Here is a 19,103-nt window from a genome sequence, read left to right as displayed (position 1 = left end):
CACCCCACCGTACCTACCAACACGAAGTTATGGTGTCCGTCGTCAACTGCATCGTCGCCGCTTCGGTGGCCGTCGCCTCCTTCGCAATCCCCAGCGCGGCCACGCTCGACGTGAACCAGTTGGCGGAAGGAACGTACTTCAAGCCCTCGGGCCGCTTCGTGTCGGGCGTCGTGGGCGCCACGACCCCGTTCCGCCGCTCGCCGTGCCCCGCGCTCAACACGCTGGCCAACCACGGGTACCTGCCGCGCAACGGCCAGAACGTGACCAAGGCCGTGCTGGGCCCCGCCGTCATGTCGGTCTACAACCTGGGAGAGGACGCCACGGCCACACTATTGGCGCTCGTGCCCGACACCTTCTCGCTCGACTACCTGTCCACGCACAACGTGATCGAGCACGACGCGTCGCTCGTCCACAACGACGAGTACTTCGGCGGCGACCCGGCCGCGGTGAACCTCACGCTGGCCGAGCAGCTGCTCGAGCGCGGCCAGACCAGCGGCGTGCTGGGCGTCACGGAGCTCGGTGCCGCGCGCAAGGCCCGCCTCGCGGACAGCCTGGCCATCGACCCGAACGTGACGTTCGGCTCCACGCAACAGACGCTGGCGTTCCTGGAGGCATCCATTCTGCTGCTGGGCTTCGGCTCCAAGACCAACGAGAGCGTGTCGGTGGACACCGCGCGCTCCTTTCTTGTGGACGAGAAGATCCCGGACGGATGGGTCCGCGCGTCGAGCGCCATCAGCTCCGCCGAGGCGCGCGCTACCGCTGCCAAGATCGCCGCGGCCTCCGCTTAAGCGTATGAGAGACCGAGCAAGATTCACGGATCTGTAGACAGTAGCTAACACCATCTAACTGAAATCGACTAACCATTACAAAAGAGTGAAGCATTTGCCTACGTCGCCTTTCGACACAGAGGACAACTCGGTACACCATGACCACTGTGGAAGCTGCAGCCAAGTGTGGCCGCAGTGGCGCACTTCCTCGCTGTCGATCCGAACGGGGACCAGCAGATGGAGCAAACGTTATCCTTGCGCACAACAACCGAGCGGGTTGCTATGGGCACCTTCGCTGCGACGAACTCGCTTTGTCTTGGCGACAATGAAGAGATTGCACACTCGGCACTCTCGTCCGCATCGAAGCGGTGATAGTCCTGCCCCCTAGCGTGCTTCCACGGCGAGCTGAGGAACAGCCGTCTCGCGACCGGACACCTTCGAACTTCCACACGCACGTGTAAAACCCACAGGTGAGAGGTTTCACGGGGTGATTGCACTCTGGGTAATAGATACCGTCATTCTCCACGAGGTTGAATATCTTAAGCGGTTTGGGGTGGATGACCTCTCGCATTCTATCGGGTTAGATATTAATCGGGTCGTTTGCGGGTCGGGTAAACCCGCTGGGCGGGTATGAATATAGCCTGACCTGACCCGTAAAGTACTCGTAAATTACCGTGCATAATAATATTATATTATAATGCGATGAGGTACTTAGTAGCTACTCGACACGCCAAAAGCAGCTTCAAAAGTGGTACTGGGATCAATTATCGTCCTAGTGGCTACTTGACACGTCAACAATCGCTACAACCGAAGTATGAAATCGAATTACTGCAGTATCACTAAGTTTAGCCACTTCTGAACAATCGACTTGGCGTCGGTTTATTCGTGACCAAAAGAATACCCGAAGTGCCCCAAAGGCCCAAAACTTTAGCCTGGGAAATAATTAGCCCTTTCGTGAACAGAGCTTATTGACTAGAATCTCTATAGTATACAAAACTAGCACAATCCCCCTTCATAAACTGTGGTACTTCCTCTCGATGGTGTCTTTTCTACATAGTGGTACGGGGATGGTGACCCCCCCCCCCCCCCCCCCTTCATACACCACGGTACTCTCTGGAATTAAAATCTTAAATATTTTCATTGGCTGATAATGGCAGACACTCGATCATAATTGAAAGTGAACCACAGTGGTTGACTAGAGTTACAATGCTATGATCGCGTAACACCTCCCGATCCTCGAAAGATATCACGTAACTTACGCGTCCCACTCCCACTAACTTTAAACACGAGCGCGGGTACTCATCGATACTGTCCCGGGACAGGTGCTGAAGATTTCGCGCCATTATCGAATGGGATGATAATGGCGCAAATTAATCAATGCCGGCGACTCGCCTTAAGGCCCTTTGAAAGGCGCCACTGTTGTCCGCGTGGCCTTGGGGGATACCCAAGTTGAGCGAACAGGTGCTAACTGCGGACTGAGAGGCTTTACGTAGCTACTGGTACGAGCATTGTCCTCGAGCACATACCAACACTATGGTGGCAACCACATCTCGAATCCTTTCAACTCCACGTTGCCGTTATCTCAATTTTACTATATAAATTGGCATGCGCATTTCACTAGGATACGTTTTTGAAATTGGAATGTGCATTTCACTTGGTTTCGTTATTGAGATATGTATGTGTATTTCACTTGATTTATCGTAGACATTTTTATTATAGAAATTGTGAACTAGGTGTCAAATCGACGGACGCAATGGCTTCCTCCCACTTGGCTGTATTCCTCGCATTCCAATGTATTCGGCGACAGAAGAGACCAAGCAGCTATGGTTGGTTACATTGCGCAGTGCATCGCAGTCCAGCGATCGGGAGAAGACCCCAGCGGGGCATGCTTGAGGAAGCATTCAAACAGTCGTAGAAAGGGGAGACGTAGGGCAGCTAGGCAGAGTCACGGAATCAAGCAAACGAACACGAGGACGATCAGAGGGAAGGTCTAGGGTGGGGACGAATATGTGCTGTTGGTGAAGGTGAAGACATTCGCAGTGATGAAGGCATGGGGATGCTTGTACCGTACAAGATTTTCGGTAGATATTGTAGATTCAGTAGGCACTCGCGTCGACAGATAGTGTACACTTAGTAGACACCACAGCAGTAGTAATCGCTTCATAAAATATAGGATATACCGTTGATACTACAGCGGCGGCGGCAGCAGCAGATAATATGGACTCCATAGACGCTACGGTGGCAGCAGTCGTCTGTATTCGCAGCATCTGCCTGTTCAATTCGAGGGCCTGGAGTACTATCGGATTGTAGTGTAGCCCCTGGAACCCGCTGTAAGAGCGTGGCGTGCGAGTGTTGTGCAACAAGTGCTCGTAGTTGTCTTGTTACGTCTGAAAGTCGGTCTCGTGGTCTTCGAGCATTGTAGTGGGTCTAACTTGACTCACTACTTTAGCTTACACGTTGCGCAACGTGTATGAGGAAGCGTAAGTACTTAGTATTTACTTAGGTTAATTATATTTGAATACACAAATATAAGTTAACTTAGACAAGACTCCAAGTAGCTAGTTTAAGGTAAAACGAGAACTGTATTGTTTGTAAATTGATCTTCCTCTAAAATCTGCTAAAAACTGTTTATCATCTATGAAAGGGTTGGCAGCGGCTGGCTGTCAGAGCCCCGCTAATATGCATGTCTCTGATTGGTAGAAAGATGCTGCTTTCTACCAATAGGATCTTTGGGTAGGTGTGGACCACTCACTGTGGTGGTCCACTTCAATGTATCCATCGGTGTGTCTTACACCAATGTGAGGAAGTATCCAAAACGTTTAACAGATAACCTATCTGTTAAATTCACAAGTGGCTTGCAGCCACTTGTACGTGTAACCCCGTTACACCATCCCCCCCTTAAGGTTAGACGCGCGGGGTCCCCGCACGTCAATCTTCGGAATTGACCATTCGTCAATTCTCCGCGTTTGGAGAAGAAATCCGCGCTCATTCAACGATGAGCGCGCCTCAGAAGAAGTCCACAAAGTCGGTGGGGAGTCATCTCTCCATCGACGACTACTTCGAACGCGAGAAGGCGAAGTACGGCGACGTCGTCGACTTCGACGACGACGATGAAGATATGGAGGGCGAGGAGGACTCGCCCTCAAAGCGTAAAGACTCAGTGTCGAGCGAATCGCTCGACCCTCACGCCAAGAACGTTCGCCCGCGTGAAGGGGACGAATCGGACGCTTCGAGTTCGAAGCGTTCGCGTACTGAGAGCGATACCCCACTCGCTTCCGCTGGGGCTCTCAGTACTCCGCGCGCTGCAGCTGCAGCGCGTGATTTCAAAGCTCAAGGCTCTCCGCGCGCTGCGCTTGCAGCTCGCGATCCATGGATGCCGTCCGCGTCCGAGATCGCGGACCGGTTTGGGAACTCGGTACCTCCCAATGAGGTGCCGCTGTACGTATGCAGCGCCATCAAAGATGACGCTGTGGCTGCCGAGTTGCACTTTGATGCGGAAACGCATCAAAGGCGCGAATTCTACACCGGATTCCTCCATGAGCTCCGATGGTTTCAAAGCAAGAAGACCTCTTCTCGCAGCAAAGTGCCCGAATGGCAGGCACTTTGTCAAAGTTGGAACGCCTTTGTTGAAAACTTCAACAAGAGGCCGAGTGCTTACCGTGATCGGATTAAGCAAGCGCGTGATCGCTTCGAGACGTACTCGAAGCGTGGAAAGCTGGAGCAACTTCATGTTGCTGCTGAGGAGGCAAATGTGCCGTGCGCTGTGCCCGAGGGATTTCAGTGCACGAAGTGCTTCCCAGGCGCGGTCTGCTTGAGTGACCTCGACCTGAACGGGTACACGTCGTTCCGTGTGCCCGAGAGTCTCAAAGAGCTCCGTGCTAAGTTCTTAGCACGTGAGGGTTCGGGCGCTAGCGATGATCGTAGCGCTCGTGTTACTTCCGCTGCACCAGCGCGTACTGCTCCTCGTACGCCCTCACCATTTCCGGAACGTCCTCCAGCAAGACGTTCCGCGGCTCCCATGTATCTCGATGGGGAGGAAATCCTCTCCAACGAATACGAAAACGAGCCCCTTGAGGGTTCGTTTTCGGGATGCTATGGTCAACAATCCGCTCAACAATCCAGCGGGTTGAGCCGCGGGCGTCACGGATCGGCGGTGGCGGGGGTGGGAACACGCCCCGGGTATGATCAGCCCCGGGCTGATCAATATGCGCCTCTCCACGACCGGGTGACCGTCGTGGAGCGTCTGCAGGGCGCTGAGTTCGCCGCCCTGAAACAGGAGCTGGCGAACCAGAAGGCCCAAGTCGCGGCGGTCTCGCAGACCGCCTCGAATATCCAGGTCGAGTTGGGGACCCAGATGAAGGGGTTGCTCCAGCGCGTCCGCGCGCTGGAGGAGAGGTTGCTCGTCGCCGAGGCCAAGTCCTCCGCTTCTGCCGAGGCTTCGGGTCAGCCGAGCTAGATGGCTCGTGCTGCAGGTATGGCTTCAGCCGCCCGACGTAAAAGGTCGGATGGAGGCGCATGCTAGACGGTATGTCTAGCGTGTATGCGTTGCCGTGCCGTGCCAACACAGTAAACGGCCCGATGAAGCGCGGAGCAAGCTTGCTTGCTCCGAAATCCGAAACTGCATGTCTAGGCAGGTTTTGTGTAGCTAACAAAACTAATGAACCAACTTTAAATTCATTTTTGTTGCCTCTGCCCGCATTGTCTGCGTTCAGCTTCTGTTGATCAACAGAAGCTGCTATTGTGTCTTGGACAAACCGAATCACGGCTTGTCTTTTGGTGATGAAACTGATTGCATCCGAGCTGAAGTCATTCAGCTCGCTCTCCGCTAGAGGCCCGGCCTCTGCGTGGTTCTTTGCGGTGTCTGCGCCCTGCGCAGACCCGTGGTCGTTGGCCTTGTTGTTGGGGGAGTCTGCGCCCTGCGCAGACCCGTGGTCGTTGGCCTTGTTGTTGGGGGAGTCTGCGCCCTGCGCAGACTCATGTGGTTTGTCCATTGTTGCAGCTGACACTGTGCAAGTGTCAGCGGTTTTCTGCGGCTGCTGTATTGCAGTCGTAGATCCTCCCCCACTTAAAGTGGGAGCCATCACTCCGAGTAAACTCGGTAGGCGTGGATGCCGCATGGCATTCACGTAGAACGGTGTATGCCCGGTCGAGGCATGCACTGGGTTATTGATGGCAAACTCTGCCATCGATAAGCACTCGCTCCAGTATTGGAACGAGTGAGCGTAGCTCTTCAACATATCGACGAGCACGCGATTCACGCGCTCGGTTTGACCGTCCGTCTGCGGATGATCCGCAGTCGACATGGAAAGCTGGCTCCCAAGAAGTGTAAACACTTCTTGCCACAGGTGCGCTGTGAAGCGCGGGTCTCTGTCCGACACGATGTCGGACGGCATGCCATGGTGTTTGAACACCATGTCGACGAGCAGACGGGCCGTCTGCTTCGCGGTCACCTCTGCTGGCACCGCAGCAAGATGTACCATCTTGCTGAAGCGGTCTACAAAGACCACAACACCGGTGTTCCCTCCGCTATCCGGGGGAAGGCCAAAGATGAAGTCCAAAGACATGGACTTCCAACACTCCGACGGAGTCGGTAGTGATTGCAGTGGAGCCTGCGCGAATGGCGCAGGCTTTACGCGTTGACATACCTCGCAAGCACGGATGTACTTGCGCACCCACTTATACTGGTGGTGCCAGTAGAAGTCGCGCGTGAGAAGGACGTAAGTCTTCTCACGTCCGAGATGTCCCGCAGTCGGGGCATCATGATACTCGTACATGATCCTGAGTCGCAGGTCATGGTCATTTGGCACGACAACGCGATCCGCGTTGTCGTCGACTGCATTGTAAAGCAGTAGTCCGTCGTGCACACGAACGCGGTGTGCACGCGCTCGAAGGTGCTTGGGCAGCTTCTGACGAGCCTTGTCAGAAGGCGCTGTGCCATAGGCCAGCAAGAGCTTCGCGTCCGCGTCGTGCGCGTACGCGGCCTTCACATCATCCAACAGAGATGATGTGGGTTTGCTCGATCGCATGGCGTCAATGGCATTGACGTCAACAGCTTCTGCATAGTCCGGCCGACGTGATAACGCGTCGGCCACCACGTTCAATCTTCCGGGTTTGTATTCGACCCGGAAGTTATACTCCACAAAGAATGAGAGCCATCTCGCCATTCTTTGTGAAATGTGTGGCGACTTCACTGCGGTACGCAGTGAAGCATGGTCGGTGTAGACCACAAATGGTCTACTCCCAAGCAAATACACTCGGAACTTTGCGAGTGCATACTTCATGGCAAGGAGTTCCTTGTCATGCACCGGATAGTTGCGCTCAGCTGGCTTCAGCTGACGCGATTGGTAGTAGACGACACGATCACGGCCCTCGTGATCGTGCTGCATCAACGCGCATCCGATTGCAAAGTCGGATGCGTCACATACGACGTGAAATGGACGATCTTGGTCGGCTACTGCCAAGATCGGTGCCTCAGTCAAGCCCCGCTTGACTGCATCGAATGCCTTTTGGCAATCGGGTGTCCAATTCCACACAGCTTCTTTCTTAAGAAGCTGTGACAGCGGGCGGATCTTGCCCGCATAGTCCTCCACGTACTTGCACAAGTACGTGGCCAAGCCAAGGAACGGCCTCAGTTCCTTGACACTTGAAGGCGTTGGCCATTAATTTATCACTCTGACCTTTTCCAGGTCAGGGCGAACACCATTCTTCCCTACGAGACACCCGAGGACGGGTATCTCGCTCGCCCCGAAGATACACTTCTTCAGGTTCGCGTAGAGCTTATGTGTTCTCATAAGCTCAAGTAGCTTCCGGAGATGCACCCTGTGCATCTCTACGTCGGTCTTCCCGTCCACAGCCCGGCTGTGGATGAATACATCATCGAAGTAGCTCGGTGCGAAGTCGCGCACCGAGCGCAACAAGTGCGTCACGCACCTGTTGAAAGTCGCAGGGGCATTCTTAAGCCCCTGTGGCATTACTAGCCATTCCCAGAGCATGCCGCTTGGCGTGCTCACTGCCGTGAGAGGGATATCGCTCTCACGCATTAGGATTTGATAAAATCCGTCTCGCAAGTCGAGAGCACTGTAAACGGTGCTCCCGGCCATCGAATCGATGATAACATCTTTTCGCGGTATCGGCGTCTGCGCCGGTACCGTCGCATCGTTCAGCTTGTTGTAGGCATGAACGATGCGCCATCCGCCCTGTGGCTTTTTGACACAGAACGTCGGGGCACTGTGCGGGGACTTCGATTCCCGCACTTGCCCTGCTTTATGACGACTTTCAAAGAAGTCGTCGATCGCTTTTACTTGCTCTCGCGGCAGTGGCCACTGCCGCGTGACACAGTACTTCGTGCCCGGCACGAGATCAATCTCGTGCTGAATGCCCTTATCCTGCGGAAGCTCCGCAGGAATGTCTTCCGGGAGTACGTCTTTGTACTCCCTCAACAATTCGTAATAGGGACTCGACTTCAGCGAGTCCCGACCTTGTTCCTCGAAGCGCTCTCGCTTCGTCTTCGCACTGAGAGTGTCTTCACTCTCAGTGGTACTTCCCATGAAGAGCTGCCTCAGCTCTTCGCTCTCGCTCGCCGTTCTTTCACTGTCCGAAAGAACGCAGACTTGCTCGATGCGTCCATCGTGCAAGTCGCGCGTGAAGCGCTTCCAGCTCATGGCTGGAAGCGAAGTCAACTCCGACGCCGTCGTCGGAGGACTAGCGAGTTCCATGTCACGATACTGGAATCCAGTATCGGTGCGCGTCAAGACGCTTAGCGTCTTGACATTCGGCGTCACCGCCGCAGTCTGCCCAGCAGACTGCTCTTGTTGCGTCTCGGTCCCGGACCGAGACTTGTGCAGCGTTTTCCGCTTGCGCCGTCTTCTTGTTGTGCGGAGCCCGGCTCCGCACAGTTGTTCTTCTGGTTCAGGCCCGGCCGTGGACAGTTGTTCGCCGGCGGACCCTGTCCGGGGGCGCGCGGTATCAAGCCCGGCTTGACCGCATTTTCCTTCGTGCAGCCCGGCTGCACGGTAATGTGTCCCTTCGCCGGCAGACCCTGTCTGCGGGCGCGCGATATCAAGCCCGGCTTGATCGCATGGCGCTTCGTCGTGCAGCCGGGCTGCACGACAGCATGCAAATTGCGTCAGTGCGGTACGTTTGCAACCGTCCGCACTGTTTGCAGCGTCAACTCCCGGAGTTGACACGCCTTCGTCACCTCGACGCCATTCATTGGCGGAGCCCCTCATGACCGAGGGTGCGTCGGCTCCCGGAGCCGACGCGTCGTTGTCGACCTGACCGCTTCGGGTCAGGGACTGTCCCTTACACGCTTGAACGTGGGTGTTGGTTCCCGGAACCAACACATCTTTTTCTTCCGACGTCGGCAGCATTGCCGACGTGGGTCTCACTTGTGCGCGCCCTCGCGCACTTCTTGGGCACTCCGGGACAGCAACATAAAGCGCTGTCTCGACTGGTGAGCCGCGCGCACCTGCTGGTGCGCGCGCTGCGGTAACAGGGCCATCGCTCTCTGTTCCTCTGTCGCGTCCGAAGCGCACGAGCGTGCGCTTCTTCCAGTCTATCACCGGATCATGCCGTGCAAGCCACGGCATGCCCATTACTACGTCGAACTTATCGTCCAGGTCCAGGACGATAAAGTGTTCGACAAACACTCGTTGTTTGTACGAGAAGCGCACGTTCACGACGCGCTTCTCGGTCTTCACGATGGCACCTGTTGCCAGTCGTACCTCCAGAAGACTTCGAGGTACATTTACTTCCTCGAAGTCAAGTCTCGACAGGCTTCGTAGTCGAACAAAGTTGTTCGACGCGCCTGAATCTACCAAAGCTCGAAGAGAGTCACTCGCTCTCTTCGAGTAAACCTTCAAGATGACTAGGTTCGGCCTGTCATCTTGTTTCTTGCAGTGAGATCTGGTCTCACTGGGGGCTGCAGTCCTCAGTGTCGCGTGCCCGATGTCGGCACGCGCGACTGCATTACCAGTAGGGCGCCCCGCGCCTACTGGATGTTCGCGTTTTTTGTTGGTCCGCGGCGATGCCTAACATCGCCACGACGGCCACCTCCAGGGGGCATGGGAGCTGTGCACTCCCGTGCAAAGTGACCGATCCTTCCGCAACGGAAGCATCGCACGTTACCTCCCTGCTGCTGGTAACCAGCAGTTGTTGCATTCGAGAGGTCCATTGGTTCTGGACCTCCCGGCCTCGCTACCGGGCGCGGTTGCGGCCTCGGCACGTTCACATGCAGTTTAGCCTGCCGCAGGCTAAACTCTTCTTGCATTGCGAGAGTAATCGCAGCTTCGAGAGTACTCGGGTACTCTCGGAAGAGATAGGTCTTCACAGGCCCATCTCTAAGCCCCTTCATGAACGTGACGACCTTGGTCGCCTCGTCAATCGGGTTAGTCACGATATTTGATACCAAATATCGTGCGCGCTGCGCGTAAGCATGGACGTCATGCTTACCCTGCTGAAGGTCGAGGAACTCCGCCCTCGACCGGAACTCGTTTTGCGGGGGCTCAAACGCTTGTTTGAGCTCCTCTTTGAACACTTCGTACGTGCTGAAGCACGTAGGATCGGAGAGTCGGCGTCCATACGCCCAACTCCTTGCGCGTCCGCCAAGGCAGGACATGGCGAACGCGACCTTCGACAGCGGGTCGACGATGCGTCGAGCCGCTATGGCTGTGTCGAGTTCGACGAGCCATCGGAGGAGAGGCTCGCCCTCTCTTCCCACGTAATTGCTTACGCTCAACTTTAATGGTTGAGCACGCGGTGTCGTCCCTGACGACGCCGTCACTGAGGAAGCAGCGTCACGCTGCTCCTTCATGATGAATCCTAGAGCATCACCATGTTGCTCCGTCGGCGATAGCGTACGCAGCATCGTTGCTATCGCCGCTTCTCCAATGACTGTTGATAGTCGTTGGAGGGCTTCCCACTCTGGGCCAGACAGGTGGGGGCAGTCAGCGCGTGCAACATGTGTTGCAGGCGTATTGGAGCTCTCCATGGGCACCTCCGTGCTCATGTGGTTCTTGGCTCCGCGTTCGTACACCTCGTACGAACGTCAAGCGGTCGGTCGTACCAACAAGTGCTACCAGTTGTAGTGGGTCTAACTTGACTCACTACTTCAGCTTACACGTTGCGCAACGTGTATGAGGAAGCGTAAGTACTTAGTAATTACTTAGGTTAATTATATTTGAATACACAAATATAAGTTAACTTAGACAAGACTCCAAGTAGCTAGTTTAAGGTAAAACGAGAACTGTATTGTTTGTAAATTGATCTTCCTCCTAAATCTGCTAAAAACTGTTTATCATCTATGAAAGGGTTGGCAGCGGCTGGCTGTCAGAGCCCCGCTAATATGCATGTCTCTGATTGGTAGAAAGATGCTGCTTTCTACCAATAGGATCTTTGGGTAGGTGTGGACCACTCACTGTGGTGGTCCACTTCAATGTATCCATCGGTGTGCCTTACACCAATGTGAGGAAGTATCCAAAACGTTTAACAGATAACCTATCTGTTAAATTCACAAGTGGCTGCAAGCCACTTGTACGTGTAACCCCGTTACACTTCACGCTAGTATTCTCAGTTTAAGACGTCGACCTTGCCAAAATGCGTGAAAGGTACCAGCCTGGTCGATTTAGGCGTGTGCGGTCGCTACTACACTGTATTCGTGATTCTCCTAAATTTGTATGCGCCGCTCGTTGTTTTTGAATCAATCTTCTGAATTATATTCTGCGTTCGGCGCATACAAGTTTGAGTATTGTTGAAGTGCACCGCTAACACGGTTCGGATCGCGGAAAAAGGTTCGCCTTAAACCATCTTAGAACGCTCCCTATTGGATCATCATGGGAAGGTCGGCTTGGTTGGTTTGAGGGAGCAGGAAACGGCGTTTGCACAAGCCCACACGAAAGGACAACAAGAAGGACAAGTGGGGGGGAGGGGGTAGAGTTGAGAAGGACGAGTAGGACAACTTTGGTAACTTTAATCAATTCACTTCGGCACTTGCACCAACATAACAAGCGGTCCTCAGTAGGTTAACAGCCGCAAGGACGTTCACCGCAAGAACGATCGCTGCAAGAACGCTCCGCTCAAGACATGACGACCAAGCGCGCCGAAGTCCTCCTGGGCAATGGGAACTACTTCCACTGGGAGTATAACATGCGCATGACGCTCGCCCGGAATGGGCTGCTCGCGGATGTGGAGGTTGTCAAGGCGGAGAACGAGATCACGGAGGCGTGGCTCACTAACGATGCCAAGGCGCTGGGCATCATCGCGCACGGTGCGGAGATCCAGCACCAGACGAAGATCCGTTCCGCGACGCGTGCCATGCAGGCATGGAACACTTTACGCGAGTACTACAACCGTACCACGCTGCACAACCGTGTCGTGATGACGCGGAAGCTGCACGAGTTCAAGATGGAAGCTGGAACAGTTATGGCTAAGCATCTGGACGCTTTCGACGAGTTGATCGTCGGTATACAGGATGAGAGAGCTAATCGATGAAGCGCGGCAGCTGGTGGTGCTGCTGAGCAGCCTTCCGTCGGAGAACGAGCTGATCGCGTTCATCCTGGAGAACGTCAAGGATGTCACGCTGAATGAAGTGAAGGAGAAGCTGTTGAAGGAATACGAACGGCTCGGGAAGAAGGATTCAACCACGGAGAAATCGTTCCGAGCCAACGGGGAACACCGGATGGTTCAAGGGCGGCCGAGGCAACGGTCGAAAGGGGAACGGACCGAGGAAGAACGGTGGTTTCAAGGACAAGTGCTTTCAGTGCGACCAGGTGGGCCACAAGAAACGGGACTGCGAGGGCAATAACGGCGGAGCTCCGAACGACGAAGTGTTCACCGTGGGTGAAGAACGGTTCACCGGGTGGTTGATCGATAGCGGGGCGTCATCGCACATGACCCCGCACCGTGAAGACCCATTCGATTTTGAAGGAACGGAAACGGGCGATCGCGGACGGAAAGAAACTGCGGGTCGTCGGAAGAAGAACGGTCAAGCTGACCGGAATGGACGGTAGACCCATCAAGATGATGGACGTGTTGTACATACCGGGACTCGACAGACGGTTGTTGTCGGTGGGGAAGCTTGCGGAACGCGGTCTGAGCGCGGAGTTTCAGCGTTCCTCGTATGTTATCTGGGGGAAGGCCAGCACAGTCGCGTTGGACAACAAGGTGGGCAAGGCGTACGTGCTCGACTGCGAGCAAGAATCGGCACGGCTCGTGGAGTACGCCGGAGCTGACAGTCAGTGGGAGCTTTGGCACGCTCACATGGGACACCCCGGGGAGAACGCTATGGCTGAGACTCAGCGTGCTACGAGCGGTTTGCCAACCGTGGGGCGTAGTGTCAAGATTTTGTGCGGTGGATGCATGAAGGGGAAGCTGATGATGAAACCGTTCCCGTCACGGTCGAAGACGAAGACATCGCGTGTGTTGGAGCTAGTTCACACGGATGTGATGGGGCCGATGAGAACGGTCTCCAAGGGAGGTGCGAAGTACGTGTTGACGTTTGTGGATGACTACTCGAGGTATGTCGTAGCGTACATCATGAAGAAAAGAGCGAGGTGGCCAGTAAGCTGATTGAGTGCAAGGCGTTCTACGAGAACCAGTGGGGAGAACGCTTGAAGTGCCTGCGCTCAGACAATGGAACGGAGATTGTGAACAAGACGGTCACGGAGTTGCGCCGTTGGAACGGCATCATGCACCAGCGAACGGTGCCCTACAGCCCGCAACAGAACGGTGTTGCGGAACGCATGAACCGGGCGGTCTTGGAGAAGGCACGTAGCATGCTGCACTACAAGGGCGTATCGACAGAATGGTGGGCAGAAGCAGTGAGCACGGCGGTGTACCTGATTAACCGTTCTACCAACACGGAACGCTCGGATATGACGCCGTACGAGGTCGTCTTCAAGGTGAAGCCACAATTAGAACACTTGCGTGTGTTTGGGTCGCCAGGGTACGCTCACATCGACGACGCTGAGAGGACGAAGCTCGAGCCCAAGAGCTTCAGGTGTGTGTTCCTCGGGTATGCGGAGAACGCTAAGGGATATCGTGTGTATGACATGGATGCCTCCAAGGTCAAGGTATCGCGGTCGGTGAAGCTGGGCGAGCGCGAGGTGGGCGGACTATATGCTACGCACTCGCTGCAGCATGGTGAAGTTATCATGTGACCAAGGACGGTGATGCACCAACCGTCCCAGTGGAGACGGATCGCCAACCCGTCGAAGATGAACCGGTGGAAGCGGTTGAAGAGCCCGTCCAAGACGTCGAGGTGGACGAGGCTGAGTCGGAGGAGGAGGTACTGCGGCTGCCACCGCCAGAACGTCCGGCTACAGTTTTGGAGTTAACTGCGTACCGTCCTCCACCGCAAGCGTTCCTGGACGATCGCTTGGTATTTCACCCCGAGCCGGTACGGGCTACGAGATCGCAGGAGCCGGTGTTTCTATTGGGGAACGGTGATGACGAGGCACGGAAGTCGGAAGATAGCGACGGATCGCCATCTCCGAAACGACCGAGGATCGATGAGGACGGTCTCATCGCGGAAGCAGTCATGGCGTATGCGGCAAGGATTACGGAAGCAACGGATGTGCCAGAAACATATGTATAGGCAATTGCTAGTGCTAAAGCCGCTGCCTGGAGAGATTCGATGGACGCTGAGTTGCTCTCTCATGAACGGAACGGAACTTGGACGCTAGTACCACGTGGAACGGATAAGTGTACAATCGGGAGTTGGTGGGTATTCGCGAAGAAGCGTGACGAGAACGGTCGCGTGATTCGGTACAAGGCACGGTTGGTCGCGAAGGGGTTCAGGCTGAAGTACGTTATTGACTTCTTCGAGACGTACTCCCCGGTCGTGAATATGAACTTGATTCGAGTCGTTTTGGCTGTATGCGTGGCAGATGGTTACGTGATGGAACAGTTGGACGCGGATACATCGTTCCTGAACAGTGACCTGACGGACCTTGTGTACATGGAGATACCACTTGGAATTGGCAACAGTGATGACAACATATGCGTGCTGAACAATGCTATCTACAGTTTGAAGCAAGCGGCAAGCGCGTGGAATAAGACCTTTCATCGTGTGTTCTTGAAGAACGGTTTCAAGAGCTGTGGCGCGGATCAGTGTGGCTACGTCAAGCGTTCCAAGTACGGTTACGTCTACGTGCGTTTGTACGTTGACGACATGATAATCGCTGCGAAGACGAGCAATGAGATCCGTGAAGTGAAGGATGCGCTGAAGAACGCATTTAAGATGAAGGAGCTGGGTACGGCGAAGTTCATCTTGGGTATGGACATTGATCCCGACAAGACTGTCGGAACGCTCATGATTAAGCAAACCAGGTCGTTGTGGAACGCTTCGGTCAGCAGAACGCTAAGCCTGAGGACAACCCATGCCTGTCAGGAACGAAGCTGACGAAGACACAGTCGCCTGGAACGGTCAAGGAGCGAGCTGAGATGCGGTCGCGACCTTACTGTTCCCTCATCGGGTATCTGCTGTACGTCATGACATGCACCAGACCGGACAGCGCTTATGTGGTGACGCAGCTGTCATGGTTCCCGGAGAACCCCAGTCGACAGCATTGTAGAGCTGCTATTCGCGTGCTACGCTACTTGAAGCCATCGCGGGAGCACGGTATTATGTACCAACGCGGTGATGGTAACGTCACGGTTGAAGCGTTCGCGGGCGCCGATTGGGGAAGCAACGTTGGTGACAGGCGTTCCGTGTCGGGCGTCATGGTAAGGATCGGGAACGGTCCGGTAGTGTTCAAGTCCAAGTTCCAGAGAACGGTTGCGCTCAGCTCTGCGAAAGCTGAGTACATGGCCCTGATCAAGAGGTGCTCTGGACGCGTGTGATGCTGAAGGACATGGGCAAGGAGCAAGTGGATGCGACGCATATGTGGGAAGACAATCAAGGAGCGATTGCATTGACGAAGAACGCTGGGTACCATGCTAGAATGAAGCATCTGGATATTCGACACCACTTATCCGCGAGAACGTGGAACGCGGAACGGCCAAGGTGGACTACATCGGCGCGAAGCATCAGCTGGCCGATATGTTGACGAAGGCACTCGAGACGACGATGCTCAAGTACTTGCGGATCAAGGTGAATGCCACCGTGCAGTAGCGGTGAGTGGGAGTGTTGAAGTGCACCGCTAGCACGGTTCGGATCGCGGAAAAAGGTTCGCCTTAAACCATCTTAGAACGCTCCCTATTGGATCATCATGGGATGGTCGGCTTGGTTGGTTCAAGGGAGCAGGAAACGGCGTTTGCACAAGCCCACACGAAAGGACAACAAGAAGGACAAGTGGGGGTAGAGTTGAAAAGGACGAGTAGGACAACTTTGGTAACTTTATCAACTCACTTTGGCATTTGCCACCAACATAACAAGCGTTCCTCAATAAATATCCGGTTGAGTGGAGCTGCTGTTATTTCTGGAGTAATCCGAAAGGCACCGGAATTTGTCTGCGTATGGCGCAGAAAAATAGTACCGTAAAAGTCGAAAATTTTGACTACAGGATATCATCGCTGCGAGTGGCATGTTATGCGGTCCTTAAGCTGTGCAATGGCATTTGTATTTCCAAAAAGTGCGTTCTGACGAAGAGGAGGGTTTGAATGAAATGTTCGCGATAGAAAATCATAGTGATAAAAAAGTGATGCCAGCAAAAACACTTCAGTGCGTAACAATCGTGTCGCTAGAGAAGGAAAACATAGCAAAATTGCATTTTGAATAGTACCATCGAGCTTGGAAAAGAATGGGGGTAGCATAGCGAAGCCGGTTTCTTCAAATGGTAACCCGGCAACGTGTCGACCCACAATCACATCGCCGGCAGCTTCATACCGAATGTATCTATCCTGAACGCCTCGAAGAGTCCACCCAGCTCTTATATATTTTGCCGCTGCGGAAGGCCCCCGTTTGAACGAGAAGAGACATATGTGGCAGAACCTTTATGGGCCGAGTGTGTACCAATATCTATGTAGCAGCATACCGTATAGGAAATGTCACATCCAGCAAAATGGCATATCCGACAAAGTAAATTGGCCAATCAAATTCAAGCATTCGTTTCCTCTATTTTTATTGTCATATCTGACACAAATTGATGGGCAACGAAGTGCGGCAATTTGACTAGACGCGGATATTATGGCATCTATTAAGCTTGCATTGCGCTCACTTCCAAATGGCCAACGGTAGACAGAAGCACACGGAAAAAGGCGGTGGAAAGCCTAGATCCTACAAGCGCTCCGTGCCAACGCACCCGTTTCGACTGGATGTTGTGCTGTACTTTGAAGACCCCAGTATCGAGGAAACGCTGGGCACGTTCTACAAGGATCAAGCTGGCGCACAGCTTGATACAAAGCGCACTAGCGTTTACCTGTGGCGCAAGTAGAAGGCAAGCCTCGCGGAACTCTGTCAGTCGACAGGGACAGCAAGGCACCGTAAGGTTCGTCACCGAGGTACAACCACCACCCTGCCTCGAGATACCGAAGTGCACTTAGTCAAATGGATTAATACTTACCGCACTCTCGGTCTCCCTGTCTCAAATCTAATGCTCCACCGGTAAGCGCTCGCTGTTGCCCGCGATATTTGCATTCCTACACGGATCTTTGCTGCTTCGAGAGGGTGGGCGAAGTCATTCCTGCATATACATCATTTGGCTCTCCGGGCACGAAAACGACAAGGCCAGATACAGCCAGAAGACGCAAGCAAGGTACTGATGGAGTTCAATGCAAAATTGAAGCAGCGAATGGCCGAGTCGACGCCGCCCACAACGCAGACCAGACCCCGGTGTTCTTCGATTACCTACCCAAATCCACGATCACCAAGAAGGGCGCTCACACAGCAGGTTTGGCCGGTGGTGCAGGGTTCCCTGATCATGAGAGAAATAACAACCGTCAACTCCAACTTTAGTGCTGGAAGACTGAGCGTTCACTGGATAGCCATGGATTCTACACGGACGAATGACGTGATCACTTGATAGCCAAAAGGGAAGAAGCACTGGGACTCGAAGAACTTGGGAAGTAGAGAGTTGGGACCGAGATTGTAGGAGAAAACTTGTGCTTGACGTCGACGATTCCAAAATGAAATGGGGACATGCAACGAGGCCTCGCATTCGGACCAACCTGGAGAGCTCTCCCGTGAAACGATCTTCTCTACCAGAGACACGGAATAAGGCCACGGAGACTACTTCAACATATAGGATACAATTTGATCTGTGTACTGCAATATATTGAGCCTGGTATTGGTATTGCTACAATATTGAGTGTGTATAGCTTGCCTCGCCGACAACCCATCTTCAATATATATTGGGAGATCCCTGTGTAACACGAGCTCGGCATTCCCATGTTGCAGCATAGACAGACAGAGGTGTCGACGCACCGAAAAAGTCGGTGGTTCTTTTCCCTCGGTTAATTTCACGCCACTATTGTGGTTGTGGTTGCGGCGAGCAACAATCCGCTGCAATCCCTTAAAAGATACAGTCAAGTCATCGGCGAACTCCACACTCATTAGACGTCCATAGGCACGGTATAAGTGAAATAGTCTGGAGCGCATAGCTCCAGTTACAATGGAAATGTACTACCGTCTTCTTACCTATAGCATTACTCTTGATGGCCTCAACTGGGCTGGCGAGGTCACAACGATTATTTAACGTGCTTCTGGTTGTAGTGGTGGGCTTTGCGTTTTTGTCTCTTCATAGTCTCCACAGCACTACAGATTCATTTCAAATAGGTACGAGCAGAACAAACGCAGACAAGTTCTTGCTACATATGAATGGTGATCTTCAAGCGCAATCAAGCGAAATTCTCATGAGCAAGTCTAGTTACAATTAACCAGTCAGTGAAGGATGCGAAGAGCCCTCCGAGTTTAAATCTAAACCGGAATAGGAGCCAAGGGGGGCGCATAGAAAGGCTCTCGTTCTCGTACTTTAGTGAGGGGCTCCTTTATATCAGGGGTTGCCCGAACTGGGCTCCCCGAACCGTGGGCTCTTGGAAGGCTTGCATCTCTCTGTGCTGGAAACTGATAAAATCAAGCTAATAATAATAAGCAGTGTCGCATCCTCAGCTCATTTATTATCATTCCAGTCAACGCTTTCGCCGATTTTCTTTTCTTGGCCGTGAGCTGGACAAAGGTTTGTCCAAATCACCGTCCACAGTAGTAGGCGTGATTATCAACATATTAATTCTCGTATCATCAACGTAAAATGGGGGCCGAGTAAAAACAAATGTAAACTCAAGCTGCGAGCACTTTTTGCGAGGTCCATGCGTTACCGGGTGCAGATGACATTTATTGGAGTCATCACTGTGTTTGCTGGTGGCTACTTTCTATCGACCAGTGTTGTAATCACTTTGAAAAGC

At 53.7% G+C, this 19,103-nt stretch overlaps 1 protein-coding gene across 1 annotated transcript; it reads left to right on the top strand.

Moving 5' to 3' along the window:
* Positions 1–29: 29 nt before the first annotated feature.
* On the top strand, positions 30–788 carry IUM83_15713 (chloroperoxidase; the record flags this gene model as incomplete). The annotated part of the gene is made up of 1 exon (XM_067940549.1): positions 30–788. One exon carries the CDS (start codon positions 30–32, stop codon positions 786–788), a length of 759 nt encoding a protein of 252 aa, XP_067782147.1.
* Between the last annotated feature and the right edge of the window lie 18,315 nt (positions 789–19,103).

The sequence above is a fragment of the Phytophthora cinnamomi genome (assembly GCF_018691715.1).
Source record: "Phytophthora cinnamomi strain GKB4 chromosome Unknown Contig111, whole genome shotgun sequence".
NCBI lineage: Eukaryota > Oomycota > Peronosporomycetes > Peronosporales > Peronosporaceae > Phytophthora > Phytophthora cinnamomi.
This window is presented reverse-complemented; position numbering and strand designations above follow the sequence as displayed.